Raw genomic sequence first — 21,026 nt, forward strand, 5'->3', positions numbered from 1 at the left:
TGGCTGTATGTCCTTGAAACACCTACTTTCCCTCTTCTATCCCCCCTATCAAATGGGGATAGGACATTCTTTTGCATATTTAACATGAGAACTAGGCAGACAATCAGGAAGTAGTGTACAAAGGCTGGAAACTTCTGCCTTGCACTTAGTAAGTGTGAAATGGAAGATGGCTATTAGCATTTTTGTCTCACTATTAACACCTCACATTTGTCCTCTCAAAAATGCGGGTGGTAGGTATTGTCAAGGGTTCTTTTCATTCAAAAAATTTATTTTTACTGAGTAGGTGGCAGGTTCCAGAAGCAAAGATGAACTCACAGCCTAGTGGGAGAGTCAGGCAGGTGAACAGGAATATTATAATAGAAACACAAGTTTTGTTCACAAATGAATCATTTCATACATCCAGATAATGTTTTGGTTAGCTTGTGGGGGGAAGAGGTCAAAGCCACTATTTAATATCATTAAAACAATCATTATTTCTTTCACATATGCTAACCCAAGCAGAAAGAAAAGAGCTTTCCAGAGCACTGAAAATCAGACCTTGTCACAGAGTAAGGCTCCCACGTGACTTCAATTGTGGCTGTAAATTAGCCTAGGAGAATGCCACAAAGTGTAGCAAAATTATGACCTTATTTAAAGTTGACGTCTTAACAGCTCATCCTTTCTGCCAGTTCTTTCCAACTTAGTGTTTCTCATTCTCCATCGTTCTATTATTAGCCTCTGCTTTATAACTGCTGGAAAATGGTTTTCCTCTAGCAGTGGAGCCTCCCCCTGACACACATGTCCCTCCTTCCCAGGACTCAAAGCTGAGAGTTCCTAATTGAATTTCTGCCCTTCAGGAGTACAGGGTCACTGGGATCAATGTGCTGTCAGAGGACTCCAGGGAGGCCAGGCTCAGGGCATGCTGGCCTCTTGGCATCATTTTAGTCTCTTCATACTTCTGTCTTGGAGCACTCATCTGCCTCAAAGCCTGGGGCCTGTTTGTTTAATGAAGTCTGCTGTTGAAATGATAACTCCTTTCCCCAGTGGGAGCTCTAACTGCATTTATGATGTGTTTAAATGAGAAACTAGTCTTTAATCGTCTAGAAAGTTGCCCCATTTGAGGAACTCTCACGACCTTTCTTCTTCTGGTTTCTGCCTTATATAAGTGTCACTGTTTATGCCAAAATGCTACCTGACTCATTATAAGGGAAACCCTACATGTCTACCTTACTTTGACCTCCTGTGAGACTCACAGCTCTCCTAGAGAAAAGAAATACTTTTTAAATTGGGAAAATGTAGGACATTTTACTTGAACATGACAGTAAGTAACTTTAAATGTAATTTCCTTACATTTTCCCTGAATAATTCAACAATGATCCATGGTCACGGCATCCTTGAATGGATGTGTTTAATTTGTTAGGAAAATTGTAGTGCTGGAAAATCATTTCTTATACCTAAGATGTTAATAAATTGATTTTTAGGTTGTAGCTATTAAATAGTCTGCAAATATTTCATATATGTAGATACAAATCATAAATTAATTTTGGATAATGAATCTTGATTTCATAATTTAAACAATGTGACACGTATTAAGTTTGAAAAACCATACTCTTGTCTGCTCTTTTCACTAATCATAAAAATTCTGAGTTTGAGGGAATGGAATTTAAAATGTCATCATGCCTTGATATATTTTTGAGAACTACCTGGACACAAGAGAGGAAATAACTCAAGGAAATAATTCAGAAAAGAAGTGACCAATTGCATAAAGAATTTATGATATGAAACTGATTATTCTTAATTGCATCTAAAATAATTTTAAATCTCCTCCTCGTGGGTTGAAGGGAATTTTTCCCAATAACAGCTCAACTCTCCATGCCTTTGTTGGCAAGCCAAGAGCAGGCTTCAAAATAAGAAATGAGTAGGCTCTTATCTTTCTAAATGCAAATTCATATGTTACTTCCTCTCAGAAGCTCTCCCTGGCTTCAGGACCACTGGGTTTTGGATTCTTCTATGCAGATATGAGCTATGCACATATAGTTCAAATAGATTGGATGATACACATCACAGAACTTGTCACACTGAACTAGAAAATGCCCTTAACTGTTTTCTTATGATTTTTTTCTGAGAACATTCATCACTATATTCCTACCACCTGGACCTGAAACATTGAATATGCTTAACAAATATTGGTGGAATGATGGGATTAATGTATAAAACTGACACTTATTTTTTAGTGTATGTAGGACTAAATCTTACACCACTCACATATGGCATATATACATCTAAAAACACATTCTATATCACTCAAATATGACATATATCTCCAAACAAGATATTCCTCAACTCATGTTTACTACTTTCATTTTTTTCCTATTCCTTATTTTAATTTTATCTTTGATTTCTTGTTTGTTTGTTTGTTTTAATTTGCAAGGGGGGATTGTATGTATATATACTAGCTGAAGTTATTTCCTCCAAGTTTACCAGTCTGGTAAGGATTTCCTTATTATCCCAAGTATGAGTTTTGGTGCCCAGGGACTGTCAGTGTTTGCCCATCAGGGCATCCTGTAATGCTAGACTGTGTCGACTGCTTAGTGCTCCAACTAACAGAATGTTCTGTAAAGGAAGGAACCATTTTGTTTTGTTTGCTATTGAATCTCAGTACCCTGCACTGACTACCTAGTAAGTATAGCATGTATGTACACTGTGTGTGTGTGCACTTGTATATAGGATTGATTTTTTGCTGCAAGCTGTTTTCCTGATATTCATAAAACCACCAGAATAGCTGTAATTATAAAAAGTTAAACAGAGTTAGAGATGCACTCCAAGATAAACTTCGGAAACACTGACTATTTTCTGTAAAACAAGGAGGGCTTGGTTCTCCCATCAATTTTTTTAGTTTTCACAAATAATAGCTAGGTATATTGGTAACTGAAGAGAACACTAATTGGATGTTGGCGTGTACTTACACAGATTTGGGGTACAGTGGAGAGACCCTGCTCTGCCTTCTTATCCAGACCCTGCAGGTACTTAGTGACTCAGGGAGCTCTCAGCTGACTGGGGGAAAGTGGGAATAATACAGAGGTTGTGTAATATCGTGACATTTACACTACGAAAAACACATAGCATACATATAGCAAATGATGGTCTGCTTTTCTAGGAAATTGAGTTTTGTCTAAATTAAAATTAGAGCAATAATAGACCCTATTTAGCTCAGGGCATTCTTGGTCTATGCTTATTTTACAGAAGAAATTATTAAAACTGCCCATTACATCTCAAACATTTTTCGGTTTGGAAGACAATCTATATGGTCACTCAGATTATAATATGTTGGGAAATTTAAATATGTATATATTACTTATATATAATTATAAATATATGTATATATTTAACCAATACTGTGGCATCCTGAAAGATAACCAGAGTTTATATGTTTTATTTTTAAGCAGTTGGGATTTTAGGATTCCTGGACCACTAGGATTTTAAAGGAAAGATGTTAGTGGAGAGGTTAAGGGCATAGACCCTGGAGTCAGCCTGCTTAGTCTGAGTCCTGGGTCCATCGCTGTATAACCTGAGAAATGCCCTTGGCCTCAGTCATTACTAACCTCTCTCCAGGGCTGCTATGGGTGCCTGACACACAGGAAGCACCATAGAGACATTCCCTGGGTTTATTCTATCAGGTAGATTTGCCGATGCTCTTGCATTTGGGGAGTATAATGATCAGAGTACACAAAGACTGCCATTTTGGTATATACAGAGACAATGTGATCAGGTCCTTAAATCATCTTTTATATTTTTTAAAAGATGCCCAGACCAAAGTTAATTGGAAAGAAATACCATCCTCAGGAATGTGAAATGCTGCCCAATGCTCTAAAACTGAGGCTAGAGCAAGAGAACTTTCAATAATAGACAGAGTGCGGCAGAGCGCTGCAAATTCCCTCACTGCGACAGAAGATGAGGCAGAACATCTGACCCATCGTTGTCCTGACCTGAGAAGGTTTTCACTGGAATGTTTGCCTGAGGAACCTGCCCAGCAGGGTCTGTGGGACCACAGTTAGTACTGTTCACATCTATACAAAAAGACCATCACTATCTAAAATGATATTTATGGATATATGTTCTTAGTTGTTTAAATAAACTTGGTAAAAATAATCTATACTCCACTCGAACTGCAGCATATGCAATCACAGCATTCTGACTGTGTGTGCAAGCTCCCAGACTGTCCCTGCCGTAACAGGACTGTGACCCCTGCATGCAGGAAGGTGCCCAGGATGGCAGAACCAGCAATGCCGTAGAGTAGATACCTGAAGGGCCCTCAGCCTGCATGGACTGAAGAGTAAGAGGGGATTCCTCTCTTCACAAATTGTCAACAGGGAGAATTCCCCTAACCAAAGGTGGCTTCTTGTTCCTGCTTTGCTCCTAAACTTGCTGCTTGAAGAGCTACAATGATCCTTGATTCTGAAAAGTGTTCTCGCCCATGATCAGGTTTTATTGTGTTTTTAAATAAGTTTCTGGGTGAGTTTTCTTAAATTCCACTGGTGGGTCAAAGCTGAATTCTGTGTGCTGAGAAACTCTGAGTACCCAGCTTGAAGCCCTGGCACAAGTCAACTGATCTACCCCTTTTAAGCCTAAGTCTCCTAATTAAATAGGCAGATGATACCCACTCAATTTCTCTCACAGGATTCCAGCACACATGCTTTTGTTAGGTTTCAATATGAGCAGAAGGGAGGAAGAGGAAAGAACTATTATACATACTGTCTATTATACATTTAGAATTTTTCTACATGTTGCTGCTTTCAATTCTTGCATCAACATTGTAGGGCAGGTATTAGTGTGTCTGGCTGGCTCTCTCTCTCTCTTTTTTTAAACACAGGACTGAAGGTTCTGATTAAATCACTTGCCAAAAAACTCACATAGCCAGTATAAAGCCGAGTAGAGTTTTTAACTCAAGTCTTTTCATCTGGAACACCCACATTTGCCTCATGTACCTCTTACCCCAAATCATATAAGGAAGCGATTTAAAACCACAAACGTATATCAATTCTTCGATACAACAAAAAAACCCAAATCCTGACAACTACCTCAAGAAACACCATTTCATGCTTCAAGGAGTGCTGCCAATCAAGTTAGAAAACATTAAAATAAGGTTAAGAAACCTTTGGCCATTAACTAAAAGATGTGTTATTATTCTTTATCAAATGTGCTTTCCCAGTCCTTTGATATTTCAGTAGCCCTCTAAGAAAAACCAGCTCGGGTGGAATGCAACCAATTTAAACCAGAAGAAGTAAACCACTGCCTAAGTGTCATGAAGTTGCCAAATTATGTTCACTGTGTTGTTTGCTTTCTGAGTTAATAAGACGATTTTGACAAACTTCATCCACAGAGCAGAAAAAGATGCATGGTTATAATCCGGCTCACTTCTTCTCAAGGGCAGTCAGTAGACCACCTGGTATGAACATAGCTGTTGCACATTACTCAAATTACATCTGGGCTGCAGCAAACATTCTCATGAACAATTATCAGATGAACTTGAAAATTCTTCTGAGACTCTTACCCTGCTATTCAATTCCACTCTACAGAGATTCTGACACTACGCTTGGAGTTAATAGACGTTTCATCATCCACCCTCTGCCGTCAATGGAGCTCAGGGACTTCTGCCAAAACCCCATTTCCATCCCGACTTGCTACAACCACAGGAAGTCATTAGTGGCCGCTCTCAGAGCACTTACTGGAGAAGCTTTGGATAAAGAGGACCCGCCTTAAGTGGAAGAGCTAATGGACCTCCAAAGTGATGGAGCAAAGCACTGACAGGGGTGTCCTGTAATTTTATACAGTATATCATAGGGATATCGTTACATCGTGCCCAATCAAGTCTCTTAAACATGGAAACTTCGATTTCAAAACCTACTGAAGCAGAACTAGACACAGTGATTAACAGCAGTTCCTGGTAGGGCTCTCCTCCCCTTTCAAATGCTCCCCACCTTCCACTCACCAACTCCTACGAGCATTTTACCCAGCTAGCTGCACAGTCCATCAGCCGCTTTATGGAAGTACTGCCTCAGGCAGTGGCTGCTATTGGACTGTTTGCCTCTTTTTCCAGCAGTTCCATATTTCAAGTGATCCAAGCATCTTCAAATGAATTGCCTGATAGATTTCCAAAATGATCACCACAGGTCAAATTCAGCTCAAATGCTATCCTTTCCAAAGTTTTGAAAATCCATTTTTGCAGCAAGGCTGGTACAACATTTAATGAACTTCAATTCAGAAGAGATACATCCTTTTCACTTAATTTGGCCTGAAAACACACTTGGCCCATTTAAATGCCTAGCAATCTTTTCAGTTACAACTGGCTACCTCTTTCAACTCTAGTGAAATATGCTACAAATAGCACCATTCCCAAAGTTCTTAAAATTTCTAGAAATGGCATAAAAATAAATATAGTAGAGAATATCCTGCTTTTATTCAGGATACTTTGATTCAAGGAGTTTCTAGTGATTTGCTTTCCTTCCCTACCCAGCTTCATTTCTGTAGGATGTACCTTCCTATTACTCAATCCATTTTTTTTTATGTTTCAAAACACATGAATTCAGCATGGAAAATCATTATTATAAAGAGCATAAATGATTTTTTAATAAAAGGAACAGGCACATTCTAATGGGCTTGATAGTGTTTAATCTGGAATGGCTTAATTGAAAGTCCTCTTATCAGCCTAATAATAGTGAATTATAATGACCTTGATTTAACAGAGACAGGGACGCTATCTTTCTCAATGGAAAGATGAGAAGCAGGGGTCAAGCGTCTTAACCAGATGTTACATAAATGAAATACATGTACAATGTAGTGATCTTGGAAAACTCATAAGGTTCAAAGAAGACAATAGCTGTAAATCCGATTAGCCTTTTTATTCAGCTTTTTCTCAGAACTGGATTGCTATCATGTGTTCAACTTTACAATTTTATATTCTGATTTTTCTACATAATATGATATAATGAGCATTTTCATATCCTTAAAATTTTGAAAATTCCAGTTACGTTGAATTCATCCAAGGTGTAGATATATTCTAATTTATATAGACATCTAAATTCAGGTTTTCTTCGTTCGTTTTGCTGTTACAAATCCTGTGGTAAACATCCTTAAAAATAAATCTACATATACATTTCTGTAGGCTGAATTCTTTGAAAGAATTCAAAGATGTTGAAACATCACCTACAGAAGATGTTTAACAAAATACGCTCCCTTAAGTAGTGAATAAGACAGTGTTTTTACTGCACCCTCACGAAACTATCTGCTTTTTAAAATCATTAAATATGATAGGCAAACAAAAAAAGTTAATTTGCATTTTTTTGTGAGGCTGAGTATTTTTCATGCTTATGGGTTACTTGGATTCCTTTTCAAGGGAAGAGGACGTTCCTCTCTTTTGCCCATTTTCCTATTGAGATTTAATTTTAGTGTTACTCTTATTGATCTATATGACTTCTTCAGAATATCAATTCTTTGCCATATTTGTTGTACAGTTTACTGACACTTTATCTGTCTTTCAATTTTGTTTCTGATTTATGATATTCAGATCAAAAAAGCAATGTTGTATCAAGGCTGTTAATTTTTCCTTTCATTGCTTTTTGCCCAAAAGGTCCTTTCAGTTGCTGATATAAAGAAACATGTTATCTACTGCTTCCCCTAATACTTTATTTGTTACATGAACTCTTAAATTCATTAAGAACAACTTCTGGTATATAAGGAGGAGGTGAAACTCCAACTTTGTTTTACTTAACAGTCAACCAAGTTTATCAAACAACTAGACTCTCATTTTCCCCGATTTATGAATCTCTCCTTATTCTACACTAAGTTCCACAACATACCAGGTTCTATGTTTCCTAATCAGTCAACCAATAATCAATGATTATATTGTAAATTTAGCAACACCAAGTTTGCCTATTTGTTACTCTTTAAAATCTATCCAGTTATTTTTATGATCTTGGTATTCCTCTTAAATTTTCATCAGCTTGCTCTGTAATTTCTATTCTCACCATAAACAGTCTTTTGAAAGATCTGAAAATGCACTAAAGAATGAGAAAATAACAGCAGAAAACCATGAAACCTCCCTCCCTTATCCCAAGATTTGCACTTTTAACATTTTGGGGCATACACTCTCAGGATCTCTATCAGGGATGATCTAGGTAGCTTTGTTACTATTCTTCCTCGGCAAGGAAACATAAGCAGTTCAGCATGATCGACTTTTCACAACATGGAAAAGATATCTTGATTCAATTCACAATTGGATTGCAATTTATTTTTAAAATACTAAAAATATATATATATAATCTTAACTTCTCTCAGATTTGAATGTTTAATCTTTGGAGACATGTAAAAAGCAAACTATTTAATGAGCTAAATTCAGGTACACCCCTTAATATTGCTGCTCTGATCTATTAACTTGTGGTTTATTTAACTTGCAACAGAATCCAGTTAGTAATGCATCAGAAGGATAGCCCTGGTAGCATGCCAATCACACGAAAGTCATTTCCCTTGTTTTCCTGATTTCCTGGAGATGAAGTATTTCACTTACTCCAAGTGCATTACAAAGCGCAGTGCCATTTAATTCCTAAGTTCATATCTGTATGTATTTATTCAACAGTATCTTTGGGATAGATGTTCAATAAACATTTGTCGAATGGAGGAGAATAAATGAAACATACTATTTAAATAGAGTACTGTATAAAATGGCACATTATTAATAACTACACTGGAATTCTTACAAGTGGCTGATGCAGGAACAAATGGTAAGCCTTTTATTCACAGCAAAGCCTGGGAGATGAATAGCTGACACATGCAATGTGTGATTTCTTCATATGCACTAGTAGGAGATTTATATGCACTTATTAACCTATTGGAGTTCCAGTTCTGTCTTAGGCTGGTCTTTTGTCATGATTAGCTATGTTGTGACTCTATGTTAAATAAAAGGTCGTCTGTGCTGAAATATGCATGAAATATGAAGACAGGCCAAAATTATTACATGTACATCATTCCAGCCAAAACATAGATATATCTCTGCTTGTCTATGTTAAAAAAATCAGACATGTACATATGTGCAAAAGAATTATTTTTCTGGACCTGAGATCTACTGTCATAGACTGGATTGTGTCTCCCAAATACCCAATGTTGAAGTGCTAACCTCCAGTACCTCAGAATGTGACCATATTTAGAGAAAGAGTCTTTAGAGATGCAGTCAAGTTAAAACAGGGTCATTAGAGTGGACCTTAATCCAATATGACTAGTGCCCTCTTAAGAAAAGGAAATTTGAATAAAGACTTGTACAGAGGAAAGAAAATGAAAAGACACAGGGAGAAGATGGCCACCCTCAAGCCAAGGAGAGAGGCCTGAAAGGGATCCTTCCCTCGTGGCCCTCAGAAGGAAACCACCCTGCCAACACCTTGATCTCAGACTTCTAGACTCCCGAACTGTGATCAAATATATTTCTGTTGTTTACACCACCCAATCTGCAGTGCTATGTTACAGCAGCCCTAGCAAACTAATACACCTGTGAACTTAACAGAGAATATAGTGAGGATGTATGTTAAGAACAAATCGGAATTCTTTTGTTTTTTCAACATTCTCAGTTTTTGAAATGATGAATCAGACCTGCCTGCGTATAGTGGTGGGGCCTGATTTGAAACTTCCCTGGGGTAAAACACCATCGCAAAAGTCACTGCTTTAGGTAAGGCTTCTGATTCTTCCCTTCCTCAATTATAAATTCAAACTTATTTGACGGCACTGCCCACTTCCACATATGACGCCACTGGACTGACACAGGTAACATTAACACATAGCTGATCACCAATAAGAGCATGGATGCACTTCGTGCTTTGAAATGGTACCTCATTCTTGGCTTTTCCCTTGAGGTCTTCAAGTCACCTGCGTGCTTCCTACCTGTGTGCTTTCTACCTGTGTGCTTTCTACCTGTGTCTGCATTGATCTAATAAACATAACAAGAAAAGAGAAATATGGGGGAGGAACCATTCCCACTGCCCTTGATCCCCAACTCAGGTTTTCAGAGGACAGAAATGGGTGGTGATTTTTGTAAATGAAGTCAATGTAACGGCACTGCCCAAGTCACATGAAAGCCACCATGTCAAGGGTGATGAAAGGCGACGGGATACACGGTGGCTCTTACGGAGATCGGCCACTATCACTGATCAGCTCTTCCAAACCTGTGTCACTGTCCACTGTGAACTGAAGCTAGCCTGTGGAGCCAGGCAGGATTTGCTGACACATTCTAAGTTCATAACTATAAGGCACATTTCTCTGCGCCATCTTAATAAAACAACATGGAATAAAGTTTTACAATAGCAAGAGCGAGAGAAGAAAGTCATAATTTTCCATGCTTCATGATTCGGAATAATTAATTTAATAACTGTGTCATATGAGAAGAGTAAATAAAGAGAAGGAAAGGGGTGTAGATATATACGATCACTGAAGCATATACAATTGCAAGGAAAAACAAATTACCAGGGTAGCGCTGGAAATAAAAGCTTGGTGGGAAATATTTTTTAGATGCTAATTTGATTCTTCTATGGAACCTTAAAGCTACAGTGTCTACAAGACCACTATTTACCTCCACTTGTTTTTATTTTTAGCAGTTATCTAACCTTTTGTTTCTAAAAACCCATTAAACACCTTCTTGATCTCCACTGGGAATTTTCCCTGTTCTCTACCTAGACTATAACAGGACTATGATTTCATTTACAACACCTTGCCGGAGAGTATTTCATCATCAGAGGTGTTTAAAAAAAAAAAAAGGACTGAAATTAATAAACGAGGGCAGAATCAAAATAAGATGCAGTTTTCTTTGGACACAGTTACGGTCTCTGGGGTTTGGTTCACAGTAAACATTGAGACTCTAGATCTTAGCTGAGCAGTTTCCTTGCCATGCCACAATCAGTTAGGTCTGCAGGAAGAGATTATTTCTGAGTATATGTGCCTAAACCCCACACCAAAAATATAGGCTTCTAAAGTGAGTAAATAATTATTTCTATTAAGTCGTTACACATAAAAGTAAACCTTCCTTTACTTAATCAGGTGAAACATCTTGTCTAATTTAATTCAGTTTTCCTTCCTCAAATACTAAAGATACCAGCCTTGTTCCTTCCCACATTAAAACTATTGATTCTGCTATTCAACCACTGGACTACATGTATCACATTGTATATTCCTGGAGCTCAGCACCCCCTTCCACCTCCAGGCCTCTCTGAGGACCTGCCCTCAGTGCCAGTCGCCGCAGTGACTTACCGACAGTGTTTATGGGACCCAGTCAAGGTTTCAATCACAAAGCACTCGCCGTCATTGAGACAGTAGGCAAGGTCCTTGTCTCGGCAGGGTTTGAAGTGCTCAGACCGCTCCGTGGAATATGTCGTCGTATCTGTTGAGAAACACAGAGAAAGGCTGTCAGAAGTTCATTCTGACACCACCAGCTCCTGTCATTGGGCTGGACCTGTGCACTGAGACCTTCTTATGGCTGCTGACTCCAGCCAGACAGGATGGAACCTTCACTGTACTGAAAAAACACAACTGGATATGACCATTTTATAGACTGAATGTTTGTGTCCCCCCAGAATTCATAGATTGAAAGCTAACCTCCAATGTGATGGTATTAGGAGGTGGGGCCTTTGGGTCATGAGTGGGATTAATACCCTTATAAAAGAGACCCCAGAGAGCTCCCTCGCCCATTCTAGTCATATGAAGACACGGCAAGAAAATAGCCCTCTATGAACTAGGAAGTCCTAACCAGACACTGAATCCACAGGCACCTTGATCTTAGGCTTCCCAGCACCCAGAACTGTGAGAAATAAATTTCTGTTGTTTTTAAGCCACCCAGTCCATGGTATTGTGATAGCAGCTAGGACTAAGACAACTACTGGATCCAACGGTCTTATGTCTCCGCAAGATTTTAACAACTGGAATCACTCTAGACAGGTCCCATTAGAGGACACATTACCAGTAAAAGTTGAATGACCCTACAGTCAAATATCTCAAATTCACTTTCATTAATTTCAGTGTTAAGCAACATGTTGTATTAAAGGACTGAAACAACATTCTCTTCCCTTAACTGTTGTCAAACGTCATTAAATATCTGATCAACGTACATATACTGTAACTCTTCTATGGAAACCAATGTCAGTTTCTGTGTGTGTGTGTTTTTTCATCTTTTTTAAGTTATGGCTGTTAATTCGCTAATAGCTAAGCCAATTATTCTTTCACTTTTTCCTTTTATTATGTAATTAAAATGCAAATGTTCCAAATGCTGAAACAGAATCTCAAATGTGAGGAATGATTCTGGTAAATATTTAACACGACTAAATTATTGTCATTTTTTAGCATTCTCTTAAACATGTGTTTTTTAAATCATAATCACCTACTTTTTTAAATTAAGTTATATATCCATATCAGCTTCCTAAATATGAAACTAATAATAAGCATATACGCTCTACTGGATGAAAAATCTGTTATAACATGTAGACATTCTTCTTTCAGAGTTTTAAGCAACTCAAATATTAGCACCAATTTCATTGCACTATTCGAGAAACATATATTTAAAAAGCCAAAGATGGATACATGATTCAGCATGTAAGCTCTTTTTATTTCCTTTACATGGATATAGATTAATAATAATGTTCAACAGCATGGGCCACTGTAGCAGTTTACTAAATGGAGGTCACAATGAGGTTCTTCCTACCCAGCATCCGAATGGAGGGGAGAGTTATTATCCAGAAAGAAAATTCACTCATGTTCTCCCCAAACCTAGAAAGCCTCAATGGGCCCCTTTCCCATAGGAAGAACTCCAAATTCCTAAGTAGAGCAAAGAAAAACATAGACCAGGTAGAATTTTGCCTGTCTAGCCTCATCTTGCATCCTAAAACACACAACTTCATTTCCAACTATTATCCTATTTCCCCAATACCAGGAACCATCATACTGATCCTTCTTCCTGGACCATCTTTTTCTTTGCTGGATAACATCCAGCAATTCTTCAGAGCTTATGTCATCTTCCCCTTGTGTCCCCCAGAACCTTTTATTGCTTGTATCACTGTATTCAATGCTGCAAGTAACCATTTGTTTACACCTTTATCTGTTTTAGTCTGTAAGTTCCTTGAGGTCAGAGGTTGAGCCTTAATCAGAATTGGTGCTCAGTAAAAATGTCTGCAATAAATCTGATAACTCAAGGTGGGGGGGAAAGCAGGGGGTGGGGGTGGGATGAACTGGGAGACCGGGATTGACATATATACACTAATATGTATAAAATAGATAACTAATAAGAACCTGCTGTAGAGCACAGGGAACTCCACTGTACAGTAGAAACTAACACAACATTGTAAAACAACTATGCCCCAATTAAAATAAAATATGATGACTCTAACATCACTAAAGTTTAAACACCATTGATGAAAGATATGATCATTAAAGATATCATTATAATCATCTAAAAGTTAATGTATATCTTACAATAAAAAGTTAGACATAACTTTCACATTAATGTTATCATTTTAGTATAGTCGTTTTAATATTGATAAATACTGCAAAATAATCACATTGCCTTCAGATTCACACAGACCCTACTCATACGCTATTCATATACTGTGAGCATTGAAAAATCCACTTCTAATCTTCTCTTTCTTGATCATACAATGGGAACTCATTTTTTCTACTTCAAAATATTTGCCTGTTAATACTTTGGCATGAAATAAAGGCTCTGCAAAACAGACACATTTTTTGTTTGTTTGTTTGTTTTCCAGAAGATCTCCTCTACAGGGAAGATTTGTTATTCAAGACAGTATGTGATAAATAGTTGCACAGACTCAATCTCTCTTTCTATGGGAAATATTTAAAATTCAAGAGCCCTGAGCCAAAAATTCAATATGAACCACCACACAGTTGACTACTACTCTGACCGCTGAAGTATATTAATTCGTGATCAGTTAAGTTTTCCTTTAGTTTCTTATTATCCATTTATTGATATTCACTGATCATTCCTCTAAAAACAGCTTTCCATTAACGTAAACTACGGCATAAAAAGGGACATCCTCATTTTATGATCAGTGGTTTTAACAAGCTGCAGACTCCAAGAGCAATGCAATGGCAAAGCAGTCACAATCAATCAGTTTCCATCTGACAACTGTCTCTGGTGGCTACCGCCCTATTCTACCAACCACCTTCTCCAACGCTTTACCATGCATCAGCACAATACACAGGATCAGAACCAAGTAAAACGCCTCCGCAAAGGCCCAAGGTGGGGGAGTACAGAGATGTCAAGTCTAACACGCCCTCACATCTTCTATTTCCATGGCTTAGAGAATCCCAAAATTGATTTAAGATCCACATGCTTACCCCTCACAATGACTTGACTAAATTCTAAGAGAACATCCTTATTAAATATTTTAAGTAACTTGATTTAGTACACGACAGAATATTAGTCTTGATTCTTCTATAGATAAATAAAATGCAGTTATTAATAAATTTGAAATCTTAAGAATTTGCCCATGCATTTCACTATATAGTACCCATATAGCACTACTCACCTAAAATCACAGAGGGTTTGGGAAAGGTAAATAAAATTCACCATGAGGTGAAATTTTACACTTGTAAGGCATCATGCCAAATATGTAAGTGGAAATATAGAAAAATTCCTTAATGAAATCACTAGGCTGCTATACTAACCCTAAGACCACCTACACACTTTTGTAAGGTAAATCCTAAGTATAGTGTGTCTAAGTCACTGTTAGCCTATTACTTACAACCAAACACAGTCCAAAGAGATGGTAATAATTTTGGATAACAGCCTCCAATACTTATAGATCTGCTTATAAGTACATGTATGTATACATTTAATGTTTAACATATACAATATATTGCAAACATATAAAATAGAGCATAAGTAAAAATGAGATAAAAATAAATAAGGTATAATCCTGATTTTCTTTCTGTGCCCTAAGGTGACACAGTATGGCCTAATATATCCAGCTGAGTGCTTTGTTCTGAAGGGGAAACATGGGACATTTGTGAGAACGAGGTAACAGATAAGATCTAACTCCAAACTATAAAACTTATGGCCCTAAATATCCTTGGGGTACCTTAACACTCAGACATAGAACTCTCATCTATAAACTTATCCAACATATTCAGAACCCAGTGTTTATGTTTTAAAACTGCATCACTTTTAAGATAGTCTAATACACTAAGGTGGCTACGGTGTATGGTACTCTTTCGTCATGGTTTTAAAATTCAAGGAGCACCTTCTGTTTCTAGGAATGATATCTGGTAAATAAAATCGTTATAGAGCTCCCTGTTCTCTTCAAAAAATTACATCGATAAAGGTCCAAGTAAGTAAACTAGAAGAGGCCAAATATTCCCATGAATTCTCATTTGTTTTCCAAGACTCTCCCTTACTCCACAGTACCTCCTTATCAGGCATCACTCTCCCACCACATCAGCTCATGAACCTCCCATCTTACTGGACCATGAGCTTGTGGGGGTGGAGCAGGTCTTCAACATCGCTGATCCAGTCTTACAGACAGTCCGACACAGAGGTGCACACAATAGATGTTTATAGAAGAACGATCTTTTTATAACATGAGTGTTTTTCTAAATGTTCTGTATAGTCAAGTGTGCACATTTTATCATCATAAAAGAAAAACTCTATATGAATAAATATTTATAAGTTAGGACATGAGATGAGTTCCAAAAGCAATTTTAGGTAAAGTGCTTAGAATTTTATAAGAAGAGCAGAAAATCAACTCCACAAAATGGAGGCAAAGGGAGGAGAAAAAAACAATAATTAGGGAAAATATTCAGAAAGAGGTGGCATGAAGGATAAAGGAATGTTAGGCTTAAGATGAACAGAGATAGTGCTTAGGATAGGGATTCCAAGCACCATGAGCAAAGCTCAAGGTCTCAGGACAAGGAAGTGCAGTTGCTGGCTTGAGGAATAGTGCCCATTCACTTGGGACCACAAAGGCTGTGCAATTATCCAGACCGCTCATCTGGCACTTGTTATATGTAGTTTAATGTGTTTTCTTATATTTTTATGGGTTTTGGTCTCTCCCCAGGGAGGTCAGGGAGAGGGCTTTGCTTGTAAATTCTGTATTTTTTCCACATCATGTAGCATATATAGTGAGCAATTGGTACAGTCATTAAACGCACAGTGGGAACTAGTGGTGGTTAATTCATTAAAGGCAAAACAGGAAGAAAATGTAAGGCTGGAAGACAGAAATCCCTGCAGATTTTGCAATGGAAGTTAATTTATTAATGAATTAAAACAATGACTGGTTTTCCCCCTTAAGTACTGACTTGAACCTGAATGTTACTTATAGAGGTTTTCTCTGTTGCCAGCACAACACTGCACACTGTGGGAACACAGATTTTGTTGTAGGAACAAGAGTGCTAAATGGGCTATTACAGATAATAATTGCAGTACATAATCAAAGAAAGGGAGAGCTTAATTCACGCTATAGTTATCTCTAAAGGCTTCCCAAACGGTTGGTATTGGAGTTACATCTTGAATGGGCATGATTTAATTGGCAGAGGAAAATGAATTCTAGATAGGAAGAGCAGAAACACCTAAGGAAGGAAAGGTGAGGCCCAGCTTAGACCCTAAATCCATCTTCACATGCCTGACTTGCAAATGTCAGATTCATGAAGCAGTTTTTTCCTTCCCCCACTGAGTTCATGACATGACAATTCTCTAAGTTAAGAATCTGGTGATGCAAGCTTTTAGGATTAGCAAAATAACTTTACAGGCTAGAAGCTATTTAAATATGGTTGTTGAGGCAGAGTCAAGATGGCTGTGTGGGAAGATGTGGAGTTAGCATCTTCCCACAAGTAGGGCGCCTGCCAGCTGCTGGTGGGGGACTCTGACGCTGAAGGAGACGGGAGGAACCCCAAAACGAACCGGTAGGATGTAGGAGGACTGAGGTGGGAGAAGTGGAGGCCAGACAGGATCGGCACCCCTGAGGCTGGGGAGATCAGGAGAGGCAGGCAGGAGGGACTCTCCGGGAAAAGCAAAAGAGAAGCAGAGGACGATCGCCTGGCCCACTCGGGCACAGGGAGCCTGCTGAGCTCCCAAGCCGGTACCCGCCCGCCCCCCAAAGCCCCATCCATGCCGCACGGGTCCTTGGGGGCATAGGAGGGAGGCTGGGGAGATCAGGAGAGGCAGCTGAGAGGAGCCCTCTGGGAGGAGTGGGAGAGGAGCAGAGGGCAACTGCCCAGCCCACTCGGGTCTGGGGAGCCTGCTGGGACCCCAGGTGAGGTCCCCTGCCCTCTGAGACGAGGAGTGAGGGGCACGCCTGGCTCCCTTCTGTCCCTTCAGCCTAAGCCTCACCACCCCACAACCCCCAGGGCCTTTTACAACCCAGTGGGTCCTGAGCATTGGCCCTGCCCACAGCCCAAACCTCGCCCTTACTTAGGCCCTGCCCCCCAAAGCAAAGGCCTTTCTCCCCGCCCCCCTTTTTCTTCTTTTCCCTCCTCCTCTTTTTTACTATTGTGGTACTGATGTACCTTCCAGATGTTGATTCATCTATATTTTTATTTTTATATTCTTTCTAACATATCTGTTAGTTTCCTAGTCTAATTTTTTTTTACCTTACTGTTCTTTTTTTTTTTTTTTTGCTGCCCCACGCAGCCTGCAGGATCTTGGTTCTCAAGCCCAGTGTCCAGCAAAAGCTCCTGGGGTGGGAGCTCTGAGGCCAAACCACTGGACTAACAGGAAACCTCAGACCCCAAGGAATATTCACTGGACTGAGGTTTCACAGAGGTCCTCATCTCAGCACCAAGACCCAGCCCTACCCAATAGCTTACAAACTCCAGTGTTGGAAGCCTAAGGCCAAACAACCAGTAAGACAGGAATATAATCCCACTCATTAAAAAAAAAAAAAAAAAAAAATTGAGACAGCAAAAAAAATATGTCACAGATGAAGGAACAAGGTAAAAATCTACAAGACCAAATAAAGGAAGAGAAAATAGGCAATCTACCTGAAAAAGAATTCAGAGTAATGATAGTAAAGATGATCCAGAATTTCAAAAATAGAATGGAAGCACAGATTCAGAAAATACAAGAGATGTTTAACAAAGATCTAGAAGAACTAAAGAACAAACAGAGATGCACAACACAATAACTGAAATGAAAGATACACTAAAAGGAATCAATAACAGAATAACTGAGGCAGAAGTATGAATAAGTGAGCTGGAAAATGGTGGAAATAACTGCCTAGGAGCAGAATAAAGAATGAAAAAAACTGAAGACGATCTCAGGGACTACTGGGACACAACACTAAATGCAGCAACATTCGAATTATAGGGGTCCCAGAAGAAGAAGAGAAAAAGAAAGGGTCTGAAAAATATTTGAAGAGATTATAGTTGAAAACATCCCTAACATGAGAAAGGAAACAGTCACCCAAGTCCAGGAAGCACAGAGTCCCATACAGGATAAACCCTAGAAAAAACCAAGACACATATTAATCAAACTAACAAAAATTAAATTCAAAGAAAACATATTAAAAGCAGCAAGGGAAAAAAAAATATAACATACAAAGGAATACCCATAAGGTTATCAGCTGATTTTTCAATGGAAACTGCAGGCCAGAAGGGACTGGCAGGATATACTTAAAGTGATGAAAGATAAAAACCTACAACCAAGATTACTCTACACAGCAAGGATCTCATTCAGATTCCACGGAGAAGTCAAAAGCTTTTCAGACAAACAAAAGTTAAGAGAATTCAGCACCACCAAACCAGCTTTACAACAAATGCTAAAGAAACTTCTCTAAATGCGAAACACAAGAGAAGAAGACCCACAAAAACAAACCCAAAACAATTAAGAAAATGGGAATAGGAACATACATATCAATAATAATCTTCAATGAAAATGGATTAAATGCCCCAACCAAAAGACACAGACTGGCTGAATGGATACAAAAACAAGACCCGTATGTATGCTGGCTACAAGAGACCCACTTCAGACCAAGGGACACATACAGACTAAAAGTGAAGTGATGGAAAAAGATATTCCATGCAAATGGAAATCAAAAGAAAGCTGGAGTAGCAATACTCATATTGCTTTAAAGTCAAGAGACTTTAAAATAAAGACTGTTACAAGAAATAAGGAGGGACATTACATAATGATCAAAGGATCAATCCAAGAAGAAGATATAACAATTATAAATGTTTATGCACCCAACACAGGAGCACCTCAATACATAAGGCAAATGCTAACGACAATGAAAGGTGAAATCAACAATAACACAATAATAGTAGGGAACTTTTAACACCCCACTCACACCAATGGACAGGTCATCCAAACAGAAAATAAATAAGGAAACACAAGCTTTAAATGACACAATAGACCAGATAAATCTAATTGATATTTATAGAACATTCCACCCAAAAGTGGCAGAATACACTTTCTTCTCAAGTGTACATGGAACATTCTCCAGGATAGATCATATCTTGGGTCACAAGTCAAGCCTCAGAAAATTTAAGAAAATTGAAATCATATCAAGCATCTTTTCTGACCACAACGCTCTGAGACTGTAAATCAATTACAGGAAAAAAAACTGAAAAAAACCCACAAATACATGGAGGCTAAACAGTATGCTACAAAACAACCAAGAGATCACTGAAGAAATCAAAGAGGAAATCAAAAAATACATAGAAACAAATGACAACGAAAATACGACAACCCAAAACGTATGGGATGCAGCCAAAGCAGTTCTAAGAAGGAAGTTAACAGCAACTCAATCTCACCTCAAGAAACAAGAAAAATCTCAAATAAACAATCTAACCCGACACTTAAAACAACTAGGGAAAGAGGAAGAAAACCCAAAGTCAGTAGAAGGAAAGAAATCATAAAGATCAGAGCAGAAATAAAAGAAATAGAAATGAAGAAAACAATAGCAAACATCAATAAAAGTAAAAGCTGGTTCTTTAAGATAAACAAAATTGATAAACACTTAGCCAGACTCAACAAGAAAAAAGGGAGAGGATGCAAATCAATAAAATTAGAAATGAAAAAGGAGAAATCACAACTGACACTGCAGAAATACAAAGGATTATAAGAGACTACTACAAACAACTATATGCCAATAAAATGGACAACCACAAAGATATGGACAAATTCTTGGAAAGGTATAATTTTCCAAGACTGAACCAGGAAGAATTAGAAAATATAAACAGACCCATCACAAATAATGAAATTGAAACCATAATTAAAAATCTTCCAATGAACAAAAGTCCAGGCCCAGACGGCTTCACAGGTGAATTCTATCAAACATTTAGAGAAGAGCTAACACGGATACTTCTCAAACTCTTCCAAAATATTGCAGAGGGAGAAACACTCCCAAGTTCATTCTACGAAGCCACCATCACCGATACCAAAACCAGAAAAAGACATCATAAAAAAAGAAAATTATAGACAGATATCACTGATGAACATAGATGCAAAAATCCTAAACAAAATACTAGCAAACAGAATCCAACAGTACATTAAAAGGATCAGACCCCATGATCAAGTGGGATTCATCCTAGTGATGCAAGGATACTTCAATATATGCAAATCAATGTGATACACCACATTAACAAATTAAGGAAAAAAAAACATATGATCATCTCAATAGATGCAGAAAAAGCTTCTGACAAAATTCAACCCCCATTTATGATAAAAAAAAAAACTCTCCAGAAAATGGGCCTAGAGGGAACTTACCTCAACATAATAAAGGCCATATGTGAAAAACCCACAGCAAGCATCGTATCAATGGTGAAAAACTGAAAGCATTTGCACTAAGATCAGGAACAAGACAAGGATGTCCACTCTCACCACTATTATTCAACATAGTTTTGGAAGTCCTAGCCACGGCAATCAGAGAAGAAAATAAATAAAAGGGAATACAAATTGGAAAAGAAGCAGTAAAACTATCACCGCTTGCCAATGACATGATACTATACTTAGAAAATCCTAAAGATGCAACCAGAAAACTGCTAGAACTAATCAATGAATTTGGTAAGGTTGC

General features: G+C 38.1%; 1 protein-coding gene across 7 annotated transcripts in view; it reads right to left on the reverse strand.

The window, feature by feature from the left end:
* Positions 1-21,026, reverse strand: part of NRG3 (neuregulin 3) — a gene marked incomplete at both ends in the record, with an annotated part of 1,058,987 nt that overhangs the window by 566,103 nt on the left and 471,858 nt on the right. For all 7 annotated transcript variants that reach the window (XM_082854628.1, XM_082854632.1, XM_082854631.1 and 4 more), the window contains one exon: positions 11,263-11,392. In XM_082854628.1, the coding sequence (XP_082710754.1) occupies positions 11,263-11,392 (130 nt within the window). The remainder of the gene's footprint in view (positions 1-11,262; positions 11,393-21,026) is intronic.

The sequence above is a fragment of the Leucopleurus acutus genome, assembly GCF_964270905.1.
Source record: "Leucopleurus acutus genome assembly, chromosome: 14".
NCBI lineage: Eukaryota > Metazoa > Chordata > Mammalia > Artiodactyla > Delphinidae > Leucopleurus > Leucopleurus acutus.